The following is a 17,417-nucleotide window of genomic DNA, read 5'->3' on the forward strand; positions in this document are numbered from 1 at the left end:
TAAGATCTTAAAGGAAGACCTTTCCTGATTATCATGGATACTGAATGTACAGTGTATGGTGGGCTTTTTACTGCAGCAGGTCCGTGAATTCATGGGCTTGAGGAGGATATGGGTGTAGAGCATACAGATAGAGTATACACCGGTACCACTTTTTGCCTCGCAACACTGCTCTCACCGTGTAGGTAACATGCCTTGAAATTTCAGAGGATTAGAGGTAATGGTAATTTTTTTCCTTAAAGGGAAATTTATTTTATTGGTAAAGGTGAGCATGAAATTCAGATTTTTGATTTATATGCTTTGTTGAATATAATTACTCTTTGGGCATTTAGTTGGATCATTTTTTTCTCTAGTTTGTGTGTGTTATGTGTCTCTTGGTGAAAATCTTTGCACTGATAGCTTTTGTTCACACAACTTTTTAAAAACTGATTTATTTTGTGACGTTTTCAGAAGTGGAACGACTAAGTCAAAGCCTGTGCTGTTTCTTAGTAGGGTGTTTGAAGCCTTAGAATTTTATAGAAGCTAAAAACTGACTTTAAAGCTAATTTAGTCCAATTCTTCTTCCTCACAGGCTCACAGTTATATAGTTTGCCAGTGGCAGAATTGTAAATAGAACCTAGATTTCCCACCTAGTAACTAAGGACATTTTTGGTATCCATCTTTATTGAAATACTCTATGGATCTAGGGATTAGTAAAAATCCTTTTCTTCTCTCAGATGTTGTAGTTTCTTTTATTATCAGTTTTTTTCATGCCTTAGAGAAAAATGTAACTATCAGACCTTCTGATGTGGTTTGTATATGTGCATATTGGCTGATTATGGTAAATAGCACAGCAGAAAAAATTCTTAATAAATTCTTAAATGCCTCTTATTATCCTAATAGTGTCCAGCATTGTTTAAGCATTTGTGCTTGTTTTGGGGATTAAAAAATAAAAGGTAGAAAGGTTCTGGTTTGCCACTTTTTTAGTGGAGGCATACCTTGCATGTCGTAGGTGGTAGTAAGACATCTGTTGAACCGAATGTGTGATTGCGGCTTGCCAAAAATTTGTCTTATGGGAATGATGATAATGTGAACAAGAGGTTCCCCTCTAGTGTGAGACCTAGATGAGAAATAGAAGTTTATGCCTTTCTCTTTTTTACCTGATTGAGACTAATCTCTAACCCGTAGAAGTCATTTATCTATACCCACACTCTTCACCTGGATGTTGAAAACAGTGTAGAATGGACCCGAAGAAAATAGTTTCTTTTTTTTTTTTATTTTATTTTAGAGAAAGAGACGTAAAGGTAGAGAAAATAGTTTCTAAGCCTTTTTTTGGGGGGTGGGGGGGACAGAGTCTCACTCTGTTGTCTAGGCTAGAGTGGTGTGGCATCAGCCTTGCTCACAGCAACCTCAAACTCCTGGGCTCAAGCAATCCTCCTGCTTCAGCCTCCTGAGTAGCTGGGACCACAGGCACGTGCCACCATGCCCAGCTAATTTTTTCTATATGTTTTTAGTTGGCCAATTAATTTCTTTCTATTTTTAGCAAAGGTGCATCTCACTCTTGCTCAGGCTGGTTTCGAACTCCCAACCTTGAGTGATTCGCCCATCTTGGACTCACAGAGTGTTAGGATTACAGGCGTGAGCCACCGCGCCCCTGCCTAAGCCTTTCTTTTTTCTCTCTTAGTTGGTCCTCTGGAATGAGGTGTTCAGTTTGCTTAGGGTTATTCACTCATTCTTTTTTTTCCTCTTTATTTTTCGTGTTTTCCACAGATAGTATAGTGACTTACTCTTTACTTCAGCAAATACTTTTTGCAGGCCTGCTTTGTGCCAGGCACTCTGCTGGAGCTTGGTGCATAGAGATGAACAAAACAGTGACAGGACCTAAATTCATTGAGCTTTTTTATTGTACAGTAGGCTTTGATTTTTGATGTACTTTAAAGTATTTGGGCTATTAAGTTTCTGTGCTTATTTATACTCAGTGGGCAACGAAATGTTTGTATTCACAGAGCGATCGATGTCTTATTCTGATGAGTCTCGACTGTCGAATCTTCTTCGGAGGATCACCCGGGAAGACGACAGAGACAGAAGACTGGCTACTGTAAAGCAGTTAAAAGAATTTATTCAGCAACCAGAAAATAAACTGGTAGGTATAGTATGTTTGTGAATGTTGTTAACTTTTGTGTTTCCATAATAAACTAGGTAATGTTATCTGGAGTGGTTTAAGAAGGGAAAATAGATTTGCTTTTAATGAAAAATAACATGAATTTCTTACTCATATTTATTTGGCTTGTATTATGATGAGCTAGAACATAATGCTTCCTAGTGTGTAATTTATCTACTTTTGTCCATTGTTGGATCCACACTGGTGCTTCTTCAATAAATTTTTAACACTTTAAAAAAAATTTTTTTTTTTTTGAGACAGTCTCACTTTGTTGCCCAGACTAGAGTGAGTGCCATGGCGTCAGACTAGCTCACAGCAACCTCAAACTCCTGGGCTCAAGTGATCCTCCTGCCTCAGCCTCCCGAATAGCTGGGACTACAGGCATGCGCCACCATGCCTGGCTTATTTTTTCTATATATATTAGTTGGCCAATTACTTTCTATTTATAGTAGAGACGGGGTCTCGCTCTTGCTCAGGCTGGTTTCGAACTCCTGACCTCGAGCGATCCGCCTGCCTTGGTCTCTCAGAGTGCTAGGATTACAGGTGTGAGACACTGTGCCCGGCCCTAAATTTTTATTTTTTTTAGAGATAGGATCTTGCTCTGTCACTCAGGCATTGGTGCAGTCACAGTTCACTTCAGTTTTAAGCTCCTGGGCTCAATCAAGCTTTGTCTCAGCTTCTTGAGTAGCTGGGACTATAGGTGTGTGCCACCACACCAGGCTAATTTTTAAAATTTTTTGTAGAAAGGTAGTCTTACTGTGTTGCTGAGGCAGGTCTTAAACTCCTGGCCTCAAGAAATCCTTCCCACTTGGCCTCCCAAAGTGCTGGACTTACAGGCATGAACCACCACACCTGGACTAATTTTTTTTTTTTTTTGAGACAGTTTCCTTTGTTGCTTAGGCTAGAGTGAGTGCCATGGCATCAGCCTTACTCACAGCAACCTCAAACTCCTGGGCTCAAGTGATCTTGCTGCCTCAGCCTCCCGAGTAGCTGGGACTACAGGCATGTACCACCATGCCCGGCTAATTTTCTCTATATATATTAGTTGGCCAATTAATTTCTTTGTATTTATAGTAGAGACGGGGTCTTACTCTTGCTCAGGCTGGTTTCGAACTCCTGACCTTGAGCAATCCGCCCGCCTCCGCCTCCCAGAGTGCTAGGATTACAGGTGAGAGCCACTGCATCTGGCCACCTGGCCTAATTTTTAACACATTTTTGTCCTGTGGGCAAATCCTGTTTTCCTCAGAATTTTTCCCTCTGTGTTCCAGGACAGAATATGTTTATTTTTCATATGTGACAGGGTATATATTTTGTACTAGTGTGAATTTGGTCTGGTGGTCAGGGATAAATAAATGGAAGAGCCCTTTAAAAAACAAAGTTCAAGAGCAGTTTCTGTACGCCAAGTAATTCTAATATTCTAATTAAGAGCTTGATATGGAGCAGGAGAAAACTAGTGAGAATGGTATGGTGAGGCAAATAACATTTAGTTCAAAGCAAAACTTTTCCCCCAAGATTTTATTATGAGGAGTTTCAAATATAGGGCATGTTGAAAGAATTTTACAGTGAACCTCTTATGTTTACTGTCTGAATTTTGTCATTAACGTTTTATCATATTGCTTTGTCACATGTCTCCAATCCATTTTCAGAGTAAATAAAACAAGATGTTTGAGCTTATGTTTTTCATTGATAATGGCTCTGTGTTTCCTATGGGTGAATTTCTTTCATAATCTGAAAGGAAATTTATGACATTCCTGATAAATGCTTATTGGAGTCTGGGAATAATAAGGAAACTAAAGTGCTGTCCAGTTATAACTTGGAGGGGAAGACAAGTAAAAAGTAAAAAAGTATACAATGTTATTCTTAAAAGTATAGGAATTTGAAGTTTTCATTTGTTTTTTTAAAGGTACTAGTTAAACAGTTGGATAATATCTTGGCTGCCGTACATGATGTGCTTAATGAAAGGTAAGTAACCGATAATGATTAAATTAAAGTGACTTTAGAGTATATTTTTAGAAATTATTTACAAATATACAAGAAGATAAACCCATTAGCTTCATTTACGAATGTCAGTTTGACATTTCACTGGATCCTCTTGTCATTTTAATATTATTCTATATTATTTATTTGTTAATTGCCATTGAATACAAATGGAGTCTACTAGAAAGGAATATATATTTTTTTAATTTGCCAATGTGACTGAATAACAACATTGACTTGTGGAATGTAATAAAGTCTTTGATGCAGGCATGAATGAATGCAATTAGTTTATAAGAATTTTAAAACTGCTTAAGGGAATAGAGATAAAAAGGAGCCTCCTCCTTTGGGCAAGAGTGGAATACAAACCATTTAATCTCTGGCTATTGGGGTTCTCAGAAGTGTTCAGTCATTTCTTCATATGGTGATTTCCATAGAATTACAGTGTTGGAAAGCTCCCAAATTCACCTCAGTAGATCACAAACCTTACTGCCTTTTGAAAGTTTTATTTTATACAGTTACTTAATAATATACTCAAATCAAGGTTGCTGTTATTTTAAGTTTATGTATTTATTATCATTTCCTGTTTTACAATTCTTATATATTGTACATTATATAGAATGTAGTCATTCATAGAATGTTTTATCTAATACTTTGTTGCTGCCCTTTTTTTGAGAATCATTTAATGTAGTTTGAGGTAGAATTTGAATCCTGAATTTTAGCATTTCTGGGCCTTTCCTCTCTTAATTAATTGATTTTGGAAAAGAAAATGTCTGACAGAGGTACTTTTGGGCACTGCAGGATAGAGAGAATACAGTATTTAGAATGGATAAAATCTCAACCTTTTATGTAGTTTGAGTATCAATTTTAAAAAATCATTTAAGTCATTCTCTTATAAGATGTGTCATTCTTGTCTTTGTTGAAAGCTTAAGTCTTTGTGTTTTGTTTGTATTAAAATAAACAGTAGCAAATTGCTTCAGGAGTTGAGACAGGAAGGAGCTTGCTGTCTTGGCCTTCTTTGTGCCTCTCTGAGCTATGAGGCTGAGAAGATCTTCAAATGGATTTTTAGCAAATTTAGCTCATCTGCAAAAGATGAAGTTAAACTCCTCTACTTATGTGCCACCTACAAAGCACTAGAGACTGTAGGAGAAAAGAAAGCCTTTTCATCTGTAATGCAGGTAAGAATGAACAGAAGAAAATTAATGATGTGCTTGAAGAAAATTGTCCTTAACACGTGCCCTTGGAGAAAGGAGACTTAGAGTAAGGGTTATCTACTGATAGTAAATGTGATGTAAATTAAATGCCCCTTTCTGAGTTTGAGTAAAGGATACACATTAAAGGTAGATTTAAAATAAGTTAGTCTTTTCTATTTTGTCTCTTTGCTTTTTAGAAGCTTTCCTTTGAAGTTGCTTAGGACCAGAATGATTTGCAGATTTGAAAATAGAAACTCCACCAGGAGAGCTGGACAGGAGGGTGCTTCACATTTGTTGAGGGAGACAAGACCTAAACATCACAACTAATTTCTAAGACTTTTTAGGTTTGATAACATGTTGAAAATTCTTATTCCAAGTGGTATAAGACAATTATACATAAACAGTTACCAGCTCTACTTAGTTTTATTTCACTTTGTGTATCTGAATATATTAAAAGATGATTTTTGATGTAGTTTTGAGCAAGATTTTAAGTAAGTAAATTTTTGTTGAGCTAATGTTTTTTAAAATAAGAGTATTGGTGTGTTTGAAATATCTGTTTTTTGTGAGGGGCTTCTTGACAATTCTTTATATGCTTTATTTTGAGCATGTAGGTTTGAAAAAGGATATAAGAAATAACTTTTTAAAAATGTACTTTTTTTTTTAATTATAGCGTTTCTGAGAAGAACTTGGGGAAAGATTCAGAACATTTTTTTTTTTTTTAAAGATTTGATTTCCAAACAATCAGAACATTTTTTGAACTAAATAATAATACCACAAGATTGGGCTTATTTTGCATACAGTTTTTATGTTAACAGTTCCCCAGTTATTTATTTTGGAAAATTTCAAATCCACAGGACAATAGATGGACCAGTGTAGTAAATACTCCTATATCCTTTACCTAGATTTATCACTTACTAACATTTTGCTAGTTTCATTTTCTCTCACACACACACTAATACACACTTTTTTGTTGAACCATTTGGAAATGAATTACATTGTGACAGTTCACACCATAGTATTTCGATAAGCATTTCCTTAGATTAAGGCCATTCTTCTCTATAAAAGCAATACTATAATCATACGTAAGAAAGTGAGTTTTATAACATGTGCAATCCATATTCAAATTTCTGCAGTTATCCCTAAGATGTCTTTTATAGCTTTATGTCTTACCTGACCCAGGATCCCATCTAGACCCAAGCAATTTCTTTGGTGGTATGTGTCTTTTAATCTCTCTTAATTTAAAATGGTTCTCCACACCTTTTGTCCCCCCTTTTGTAGAATGCTCTACTTTCTGGGTTTCTCTTACTGTTCCTTCCTGTTTAGATTCAATTTAAACATTCGGGCACAAGTACTTCACAGGTTGCATCACACCAGCAGGCATATGTTGTCAGGTTGTCTCACTCTCTGACACACAGAGTTTTATCATCTGGTTGAGGTGATGACCACCAGATCTTTCCATTGTGAAGGCATATTTTTACCCGTTTGTAATTAGTGAGCAATCTGGATATGATATCTTCAGACCTTCTGAATATCCTGTTTTTTAGTAATATTTCATTAAATGCTTTTAGCATTGATATTCTGTGCTTATATAGGTTATAACATTGGCTTTTGCAAAATGGTGGTTTTTTGATTCTAGCCTTCATTAGATTCTTTTATAAAGCAGATTTTTTCCTTTTGAGGGAAAAATGGTTTTTAACAGCTGCAATATTTTAGCAATGGTATATCATATACTTATTTTTATTTTTATTTTTTTGAGGCAGAGTCTCACTCTCTTGCCTGCGCTAGAGTGCTATGGCATCAGCCTAGCTCACAGCAACCTCAAACTCCTGGGCTCAAGTGGTCCTCCTGCTTCAGCCTCCTGGGTAGCTGGGACTATAGGCACATGCCACCGTGCCCGGCTAATTTTTTTCTATTTTTAGTTGTTTGGCTAATTTCTTTCTATTTATAGTAGAGACGTGGTCTCACACTTGCTCAGGCTGGTCTTGAACTTCTGAGCTCAAGCAATCCTCCTGCTTCGGCCTCCCAGAGTGCTAGGATTACAGGCGTGAGCCACCGTGCCCAGCTATCATAAATTTATTTTAAGAATTTATATATAGTAGTAACATGAGCCTGCATGTCATTCATGTGTGGTGCCATACTAATCTTTGTTAATTCATTCCAGTTTGAAGCAAGTACTAATATACTGAAGCATAAATTGTATAAAATTTTCTTTGTGTTTTGAATTGGTAACTATGGTACTTTATAGAAAGCAGTTTCCCAAACACATCATACTCTTTGTACTTTTTGAAACTTAATCACAGTCAGTGATTTAAAGGGAGCACTTAGGAATAAGGTAAATGGATGTTACTGAGGACTAACGTTAACTGATATTAAAGGGGTAATGTTAACAGACATTGAAGAAAACAGTATTTGTTTTTAGCCTAATATCTTAGTGGAATGAAAGATTTTCATTCTTTTTTGAACTAAAACTATAGAATTTATTTTGTTTGGTATCATAATCAGTTTTCGATATAGTTACTAGTGAATAATGAACCTAATTTGCTTGTTTTCTCTCTATGCTGTTGAATGTTCATGGTTTGTAACTTTTATTTTTAAGCTTGTAATGACCAGCCTACAGTCCATTCTTGAAAATGTGGATACACCAGAATTGCTTTGCAAATGTGTTAAGTGCATTCTTTTGGTGGCTCGATGTTACCCTCATATTTTCAGCACTAATTTTAGGGTGAGTTCCCTACTCCTGTTTTCAGGTGATGTGGAGAGAGGATGCTTGTATGTGGGAGGAACTGGGGAATCGAACAGAAAACAATGCTTTTGTTCTTTTGAATATAATCAGTCATATTTGAAGGTCTAGGTTTCAATGTGCAATAATACTCTTTTTATACAAAAATCATCTGTATTTTTCTTTCTGACATTCATACCTTAAGATATTTAAAGAAAATAAACCATTACATTGATGGTCATAAATTAGGTTCCTTTACTCTCCTGCTCCTTTTCTCCCCCTTTCTAAGTTCTATAATGTCAGGTAGGACATAGATGCTCTTTCTAGGATCTTTTACTGTGAAAGGGTCTACAGGTGGAATAGCTATAAGACCCAAAAATGATTGGCCCCTTTTCTCTTTGTCTCCATCAAGGATACTGTTGATATATTAGTTGGATGGCATATTGATCATACTCAGAAACCTTCCCTCACACAGCAGGTGTCTGGTAAGTCTTTTAGCTTATACCAGTCATTTAAATACTGTGGGAGGAGCGATGGTCCCCCAAAGACCAGCTGCTAATACTATTTAATAATCTAAGAAAACTAAATTCTTCAGAGAAATACTTTGGTTATTATAAATGAGCATTACTTGTTAGCTAAACTTATCTTTTCAGTGGGAAATTATTAGTAGTTGATAGAGATAGTAAGTACAGATAGTAATGTTGCGCCCGTGAGAAACTGAAAGGACTTATTCAGAGTTATCTATAGTGTGTACTGGTATGAAAAGATACGCTAGTGGCAATACTTTGAAATGTAGAATGGAATGGAAGATCCCAGTTATTTGTGACTTTTTTTTTTCTGGTTATTTAAAGAATACAAAACCAGATTGACTACGAGAATTGTCATAAATGATAAATGTTTTTTGGATTTTTTTTGAGTGTTGTGGAAGTTAAGTGAATGACTAACACCACACATTTGCACATTTCAGTTTGTTCCAAGTGCTGTAGTTTCTCTTAGCTTATTTGGTGCGATAAATTTTTGAAAATAGGATATTCAGGCAAGTGTGGTTCTGTCTCATTTCCACTGGGGAGACAAGTACTCGCCTTTGATGGCTAGTTGTGGCCTCGGGTTAGAAAGCAGGCTGATGGTAGATTGTGGCATTTTAGTCTTAAGTCATATATAGGAATAATAATAATATATAGGAATAATCTGCTTAAAAATATAAGGAAATAGGCGGGGCGTGGTGGCTCACGCCTGTAATCCTAGCACTCTGGGAGGCCGAGGCGGATGGATTGCTCGAAGTTAGGAGTTCGGAACCAGCCTGAGCAAGAGCGAGACCTCGTCTCTACTATAAATAGAAAGAAATTAATTGGCCAACTAATATATATAGAGAAAATTAGCCGGGCGTGGTGGCGCATGCCTGTAGTCCCAGCTACTCGGGAGGCTGAGGCAGCAGGATCGCTTGAGCCCAGGAGTTTGAGGTTGCTGTGAGCTAGGCTGACACCATGGCACTCACTCTAGCCTGGACAACAAAACAAGACTCTGTCTCAAAAAAAAAAAAAAAAAAAGGAAATTAGATTTCCATCTTAATTTTTGGAGAATATTAATTTCTGCTGCATTGAAAGGCATTGGTTGGTCATGATGAGCATGTTTTCACAGTTAACAGTCGTAATTTATGATAATAGGGCATGTTTTAAGGGTAAGCAAATTAAAAACCAGACACTTTAAAAACAAGTATTTCTAATATTTTTTAAATTGTAATTTCTGTGTTTTTTTCCTACTCTTTCAAACTTAATCATGATTCCAAGGGTGGTTACAGAGTTTGGAGCCATTTTGGGTAGCTGATCTTGCATTTTCTACTACTCTCCTTGGTCAGTTTCTAGAAGACATGGAGGCATATGCTGAGGTGAGTCTAAAGAAAGCTAAGTTATTCTTTAAAATTTCATTTAAGAAAAATATCGGAAGCTAAGATATCCTTTTGAAGCTTAAAAGAAAACAAAAAAACAGAAGCCAGGCTTGGCAGCTCCCACCTGTAATCTCAGATACTTGAGAGGCTGAGGTAGGAGGATGGTTTGAGGCCAACCTGGCCAACATAGCAAGATCCTATCTCAAAAAAGAAAGCAAAAAATTTAGCTGAGCATAGTGGCACACATCTATAGCCTTTGTTATTTGGGAGGCTGAGGTGGGAGGATCATTTGAGCCCATAGGTTGGAAGCTGCAGTGAGCTGTGATTGTACCATTGTATTCTAGTCTAGGCAACATAGTAAAGCCCCATCTCTTAAAAAAAAACCCAAATCTTAAACTATGCTAGAGTTTATTTTAAAATAATTCAGATCACCTGATATTTAAGCAGAAATTACAAGACCATTGCAATATTTTAATTTTTTTCGTATGTTTTAAGTTACCAGCACAATTACTGAAACAACTAAAAGAAAAATTGCTGCCCTGATGTTTTGAAAAGCTTGACATACTCTTGGTAGCTGGTATTTTTCTGAAGACATTTGCTGTAGTTCATTCTTATTTTTTGTTACCAAGAGTCTTAAAATTAAGATGAATTGATGTAGTGTTTGTTTTAAAAAAGAAAAAAGCTCCTAAAGACTTTCCTCTTATATTGATCTTGAGTCATGCTTTGGAGGACAAGCCTTGGCTTCAGCCAGCGTTGCAGCCGCACGAGTGGAGTGTGGCGGCTTTGAGGGTGCTGCTGAAGATTGTACTGGTGCTTGGCTTTTCTGGTTCCACCGTCTTGGCTTTACTCTCTGCCATCTCTTTGAATCTCTTTGTGTTTCTCCCTTACTCAGATCTAGCATAATTCATGTTTGGTGTTCAGGGCTTCCATAAAGATTTGGCCTCCTCATATTTTTTTAAACACACTTTTGCTACTTGTAGCCAGCAAGAGTTCACTACTTTAAACTGTATCCATCTGTTTGCTGTCTTTGAGAGTAAAGCAAGAAATTATTTTGCTTCTGTTTTTCCCTTTGCCCTGACAGCTAGAGTGTCTGTTTTTCCTAGCCAGTCTTTCAAGCTGATCTGCCTCTCAGAAGTTTTAGTTTGTAGCAATTCCCCTTGGTGTCCATAAGATTGCATTCTCTTCTGTTATTTTGGTGTTTACTTATATGCAGATATATATTGATTCTAGTATTCCATTTTTTTACTAATCTTTTCCTTTGAGTATCTGTTACTTCCTTAATTAGATTATAAATTTATAGGCTAGGTCTTAACAGTTTTTTTTAACACCCCCTTGGCCCCCCCAACTTTGTTCTTCATGTGCATAATGTTGATGTGGAAAGCTTAATGTTGAGTGGCTTAAAGAATACCTAGAATGAGATTTTAGAAGAAAAGTAATTTAGGAATGGCAAAAGTTTCTGGCTTTGTTTATACCTGTAATATTAATATAACTAGAGCATATGTAATAGAATTTATTTTCCCCCAGTACCTTTCTGAGTTGATAGAAGAGGTAATTCCTTAATATGTTATCTTGGGTTTAATGTTGGCTTATTTAAATAATTAGATAGGTAAAAACCCAACGTTTTAGTTTAGAGTCATGTTTTTTTCTCTTGTGGGCCAGAATTTCTTGTAATTTGTGAATAATCTCTTCTAAAATTATGATTTAAAAATTGTGAGTTCTTCTCTCTCTCTCTTTTTTAAACAATGTACTACTTAAATAAGAATGCTGTGAATTCACATCTAGGACCTCAGCCATGTGGCCTCTGGGGAATCAGTGGATGAAGACATCCCTCCTCCATCAGTGTCATTACCAAAGCTGGCAGCGCTTCTCCGGGTATTTAGTACTGTGGTGAGGAGCATTGGGGAACGCTTCAGCCCAATTCGGGGTCCTCCAATTACTGAGGCATATGTAACAGATGTAAGTGTCTGTAGGAATTCAAGTGTCATTCAAAAATAAAGTTGTTTTGTATTGTAAATTATTCTAATTACCTAGTGAACTATGTCACTTATTTTGTATGTATGTATGTGTTTGGCTGCTTTCTTAAATGGTCAGAAAAGTAGGAATCCTGCTATATCTCATGTTCCTCCCATCCCCCATGGAAAAAAGGTCACTCTGAATTTTGAAATCTTAGTCTTTTGTTTTATGATAATTATTATAATTTTACTTTTATATTATTGCATCTCCTCTTAGTTTTTCAACATATTAAGAATAACACAGTATAGGCAAAGCCTCAAAAAGTTATTTTTTGTTGAGCATGATAGGGTGGAATGCTTATGAAATTTGTACATCTTTATGTTCTTTGATAGCTTGACATCAAATAATATAAAGATATACAAATTTAAAATATATACTAGTCTGCCACACTTCAGCCTCAAACATTAGCTGCACTGTAGTATAGTCCAGTGAGTGGTTCAGTGTAATAGACAGGAGAAATGAACCCCAGATGTTGTATTCTGCTTGACTAAGAAGGGAGAGGCATGTGTGATACAACACTCATAAAAGATTTAATCTAAATGATTAAAATTTCACTGTTAGGATAAAAATACGTTTTTAGGAGCATTTACTGTTACTGAACACATTGCTAGATAAAATATATTGTAAGTCTAATTCTTAGTAAGTTGTGTATTTGAGCAGAAATGTCAGAACCTAAACATAATTAAAACCAATAAGTTGATGTTTTAAACCCGATCAAAGTGGTTTAATATTTTTGCTTCATTTTTACTGTTTAAAAGGTGGCTATTTGAAGATGTGTTAGAGTTGTAGTAAAGGCAATGTAAAGAACATAATCATTTTCCAGGGTAGTTATATATTGAATTTATTGTTTTATGAATATCTTTTAGTGCTTTGCAAATGATTTTAATAAAACCTATGAATAGATTAAAGAAAACCCTATGTGTAGTGATTGTTGAATATTATAGAAATGTTTTTCAGCATTTATTCTGGTTTTTTTTTTTTTTTTGGCCTGAGCTTATTTCTAATGAAAATTCAGTACATAAACATTGACCATTATATTATAGTTAAGTGGGCGTTTTGGCATGTATGTGTTGGAAATGATACGATTTTTATAATCCTTAATAGGTATTATGTGGTAAGCATAAGAACACTTATATTTCTAAAGAGACCATCAGTACATGAACTTCAGTAAGCTTTAGGTGACTTGGATGTTTAGTTTTAAAACATTGATTTCCCAAAAGTGCAAGAGCTAGGTTGAAGTAAGTGTGGGCAGGTTATGCCCATGGTGTGAATATCGTTATTGTTCTGGCATATTTTATGATGAGAAAGGTTCATTCTGAGCTTAAGCCATTTAGTAACTTTGGGGAGAGAGGAAGTGGGTATAAGGAAAATAGAGGATGGCAAATTCCATTTCTTGTCATAATAGTACTTTTGGAATTTTAAAGCCAAGATCATTTTTGTGTATTGTACTAAAGATATTATTATTCAGCTACTGATAAGTAGTATATTAAGAGACTACTGGCAAGGCTGGCAGTTAATTTTCAGTGAAACTGCATTAAATAGAAAATATTTTCTTGCTCTGTGGAAGCGTGTGAATTTTTTTAAAAAGCTGCTTGTTTTCCCTATTTGCAGGTTCTGTACAGAGTAATGAGATGTGTGACGGCTGCAAACCAAGTGTTTTTTTCTGAGGCTGTGTTGACAGCTGCTAATGAGTGTGTTGGTGTTTTGCTCGGCAGCTTGGATCCTAGCATGACTATACATTGTGACATGGTCATTACATATGGATTAGACCAACTGGAGAATTGCCAGACTTGTGGTACCGATTATATCATCTCAGTCTTGAATTTACTCACATTGGTATGTGAATTATTCTTTTTTTTTTATTGCTCTTTAATGTGCTGGTTTATTTAGGCCCTTACATTTATATCGATGTAGAAGAAATTAAGGGCTTTGCGTTGTTTTTTTTTTTTTTTTTTTTTTTTTTTTAGAGAACATTAACGTAGTCTTATTTATGTAATCTAGCATGCTTTTGTTCTAGTATCTGTTTACTCTTAGTGTTTGATAGCTCGCCTCAGTGTACCTTCACTTGTTTTTTTGATGAAACATCATCTTTCATCCTAGCGTCTCTGGTACTCCTGATAAATACTACATTAGAGAAGATACATGGTAGCTAATTTGAAAAGCTCTGTTATGCTTTGTTTTCTATATGAAACTTCTTTTATAGTTTTTGTTCCTTTAATTGCTTAACCATAAATTAACCACCCCCCCCTTTATCATGGACATTCTGAAGCACATAAAAATAGAATAACATAATGGATCTCTGCATACTTAATACTCAGCTTTTATAATTAGAAACAAATGGCCCATCTGGTTCCATCCAGGCAGCCGACTCTGCCTCCTCCTTGTTGTCCCTTCATTTCCAAATGGATTATTTTAAAGCAAATTCTAGATGACACTCTGCTGAGCATTTCTGCCAGAATTATATCTCCCTTTTTCAATGTAAAAAAATGCCTGTGTTTCAATGTAAAATACATGTATTCTATTTAGGTGTCTAAACACTTTAATGTCACAGTGTTAAGGCTTAAAATATAGTCTAAAATACTACTTTTTTCTAAATTAATAGATAATCATTTTAGAGCAGTTTTTAGGTTTACTGAAAAACTGAGCACAAAGCACTGAGCTTGCATATGGCCTCTCCCACTCAACAGTTTCCCCTATCATTAACATCTGTGTTAGTGTGGTATATTTGTTAAAATTGATGAATAAATATTGACATGTTATTAACTAAAGTTCATAGTTTCCTTTAGGATTCTCAGTGTGTTGTACATTCTATGGATTTTGACAAATAAAATGGCATGTATTGACTATTACGGTATCATATAGGATAGTCTTACTGCCCTGAAATCTCTTGTGTTCACCTACTCCTCCCCCATCCCTCCCCTCAAACCCTGGGCAACCCCTGATCATTTTACTGTCTCTATAGTTTGCCTTTTCCAGAATGCCTTGTAGTTGAAATTATATAGTGTACAGTGTTTTCAATTAACTTCTTTCACTTAGCAATATGCATTTAAGGCACCTTCATGTCTTTTTGTGGCTTGAGAAGCTCATTTTAAAAAATCTTATTCTTTTAGATTGTTGAGCAGATAAATACAAAACTGCCATCATCATTTGTAGAAAAACTGTTTATACCATCATCTAAACTACTATTTTTGCGTTATCATAAAGAAAAAGAGGTAAGTGATACATTGACAATGACTTGATAACTTTGGTCATTGAAGAGTTGGATTTAATGTTGTTTAGTAGACTACATAAGTGAAATTGAGTAAAATGATAAGTATTTAATTTAGAATGTAGTGATTGTAATGATTCTTTTAAGGTAACATCTGTTGGTTATCATACTATATACCTTGATAAATGGTATGCCAAATACTCCTTTCAGATTGTCTATCATTTTTGTTTTGTTTTCTTTTGTTCTGATTTGAGACAGAGTCTCACTCGGTTGCCCGGGCTAGAGTGCCATGGCGTCAGCCTAGCCCACAGCAACCTCCAACTCCTGGCCTCACCAATCCTCCTGCCTCAGCCTGCCAAGTAGCTGAGACTACAGGCATGCGCCACATGCCTGGCTAATTTTTTTCTATATATCTTTTTAGTTGGCCAATTAATTTCTTTCTATTTTGAGTAGAGACGGGGTCTTGCTCTTGCTCAGGCTGGTTTTGAACTCCTGACCTCGAGCGATCCTCCCTCCTTGGCCTCCCAGAGTGCTAGGATTATAGGTGTGAGCCATCACGCCTGGCCCTTCATTTGTTTTTATTAAATTGGTTGTATTAAATTTTCAAAAGGGTAAAATAAGCAGATATTTTTATATAAAGTTATACATTCAGAAGTACTGTGTATGTTGTAAATAAAAATTATCAGCTTCTCAAATCCACTATAGACTTTCTCAGTAAATGTAGGAAAACCAATTTTAAATTGCTATTTGCATATGTATTTTGATGTTGACTTTTTTTTTTTTTGAGACAGGGTCACCCAGCCTAGAGTACAGTGGCACGATCATAGCTCACTGCAACCTTGAATCTCTGGGCTCAAGTGATCCTCCAGCCTTAGCTGCCTGAGTAGCTAGGACTGTAGGCGTCTGCCACTATGCCCTGCTAATTTTTCAATTTTTTATAGAGACCTGCTTTCACTGTGTTGCTCAGGCTAGTTTCGAACTCCTGGCTTCAAGTAATCCTCATGCCTCATCTTCCTAAAGTGCTAGGATTACAGGTGTGAGCCACTGCACCCATCCAGCAGTTTTATTTAAAGTGCCCCTTTATTTGTAATAAAGCTTTATGAAAAAGCTCATTGACCATTTATAGGTTCCCTAAGGTTGGTTTTTTAAAAATTAAAATCTTAGGTGTTCTGGTTAGTGAATTTATCAATCTTAAACTGATTTATGCCACCAACACTATTCAGATAGTGATTTGATTTTTCATATAATTTTAGAAGATTTATATTCTATTTAATTATCATTTGCCTAAATTTCCTCTTTTTCAGGTTGTTGCTGTAGCCCATGCTGTTTACCAAGCAGTGCTCAGCTTGAAGAATATTCCTGTTTTGGAGACTGCCTATAAGTTAATTTTGGGAGAAATGACTTGTGCCCTAAACAACCTGCTACATAGTCTACAACTTCCTGATGCCTGTTCTGAAATAAAACATGAGGCTTTTAAAAATCATGTATTCAATGTAGACAATGCAAAATTTGTAGTTATATTTGACCTCAGTGCCCTGACTACAATCGGAAATGCCAAAAACTCATTAATTGGGGTGAGTCTTTAATTGCAATGACATTGTTTTACTCATGGTTAAGCCTTTTCTTTTTTTTCTTTTTCTTTTTTTTTTTTGAGACAGAGTCTCGCTTGTTGCGCAGGCTATAGTGAGTGCCGTGGCATCAGCCTAGCTCACAGCAACCTCAAACTCCTGGCCTCAAGTAATCCTTCTGCCTCAGCCTCCTGAGTAGCTGGGACTACAGGCATGCGCCACCATGCCCGGCTAATTTTATTTATATATATATATATATATATATATATATATTAGTTGGCCAATTAGTTTCTTTCTATTTGTAGTAGAGACGGGGTCTCGCTCTTGCTCAGGCTGGTTTCGAACTCCTGACCTCGAGTAATCCACCCGCCTCGGCCTCCCAGAGTGCTAGGATTACAGGCGTGAGCCACTGCACCCAGCCAGTTAAGCCTTTTCTTATTGCATATTTATGTATTTCACTTACTATCATGTCATGTCTACAGAATCACTGTATAACAGATGGCCATATTTAGGACATGCCTGGATAAATGAAATTGGCAGGAATATTTTCTTGCCATTATATTTCTAGAAAATGTCTTTTTATGAATTTCTTCTGTTTACTCTAGCATGCTTATAGAAAATTTGTCAACATTTTCCACAGCTCAAATTTGTGTAATTCTTTTAATATGTAGTCTTTCTTTTTCCACTTGTACTTTTTTCCTTCACTCTACTAAATTTGGA

General features: G+C 35.9%; 1 protein-coding gene across 3 annotated transcripts in view; it reads left to right on the forward strand.

Moving 5' to 3' along the window:
- SMG1 (SMG1 nonsense mediated mRNA decay associated PI3K related kinase) overlaps positions 1-17,417 on the forward strand; it is a 105,424-nt gene that overhangs the window by 31,572 nt on the left and 56,435 nt on the right. For all 3 annotated transcript variants that reach the window (XM_012736041.2, XM_075995141.1, XM_075995143.1), the window contains 10 exons: positions 1,983-2,119; positions 4,041-4,099; positions 5,076-5,289; positions 7,901-8,026; positions 8,436-8,508; positions 9,811-9,908; positions 11,691-11,864; positions 13,533-13,757; positions 15,032-15,133; positions 16,434-16,703. In XM_012736041.2, coding sequence (XP_012591495.1) covers positions 1,983-2,119; positions 4,041-4,099; positions 5,076-5,289; positions 7,901-8,026; positions 8,436-8,508; positions 9,811-9,908; positions 11,691-11,864; positions 13,533-13,757; positions 15,032-15,133; positions 16,434-16,703 — 1,478 coding nt within the window. The remainder of the gene's footprint in view (positions 1-1,982; positions 2,120-4,040; positions 4,100-5,075; positions 5,290-7,900; positions 8,027-8,435; positions 8,509-9,810; positions 9,909-11,690; positions 11,865-13,532; positions 13,758-15,031; positions 15,134-16,433; positions 16,704-17,417) is intronic.

Source organism: Microcebus murinus, chromosome 19, assembly GCF_040939455.1.
Source record: "Microcebus murinus isolate Inina chromosome 19, M.murinus_Inina_mat1.0, whole genome shotgun sequence".
Classification (NCBI taxonomy): Eukaryota; Metazoa; Chordata; class Mammalia; order Primates; family Cheirogaleidae; genus Microcebus; species Microcebus murinus.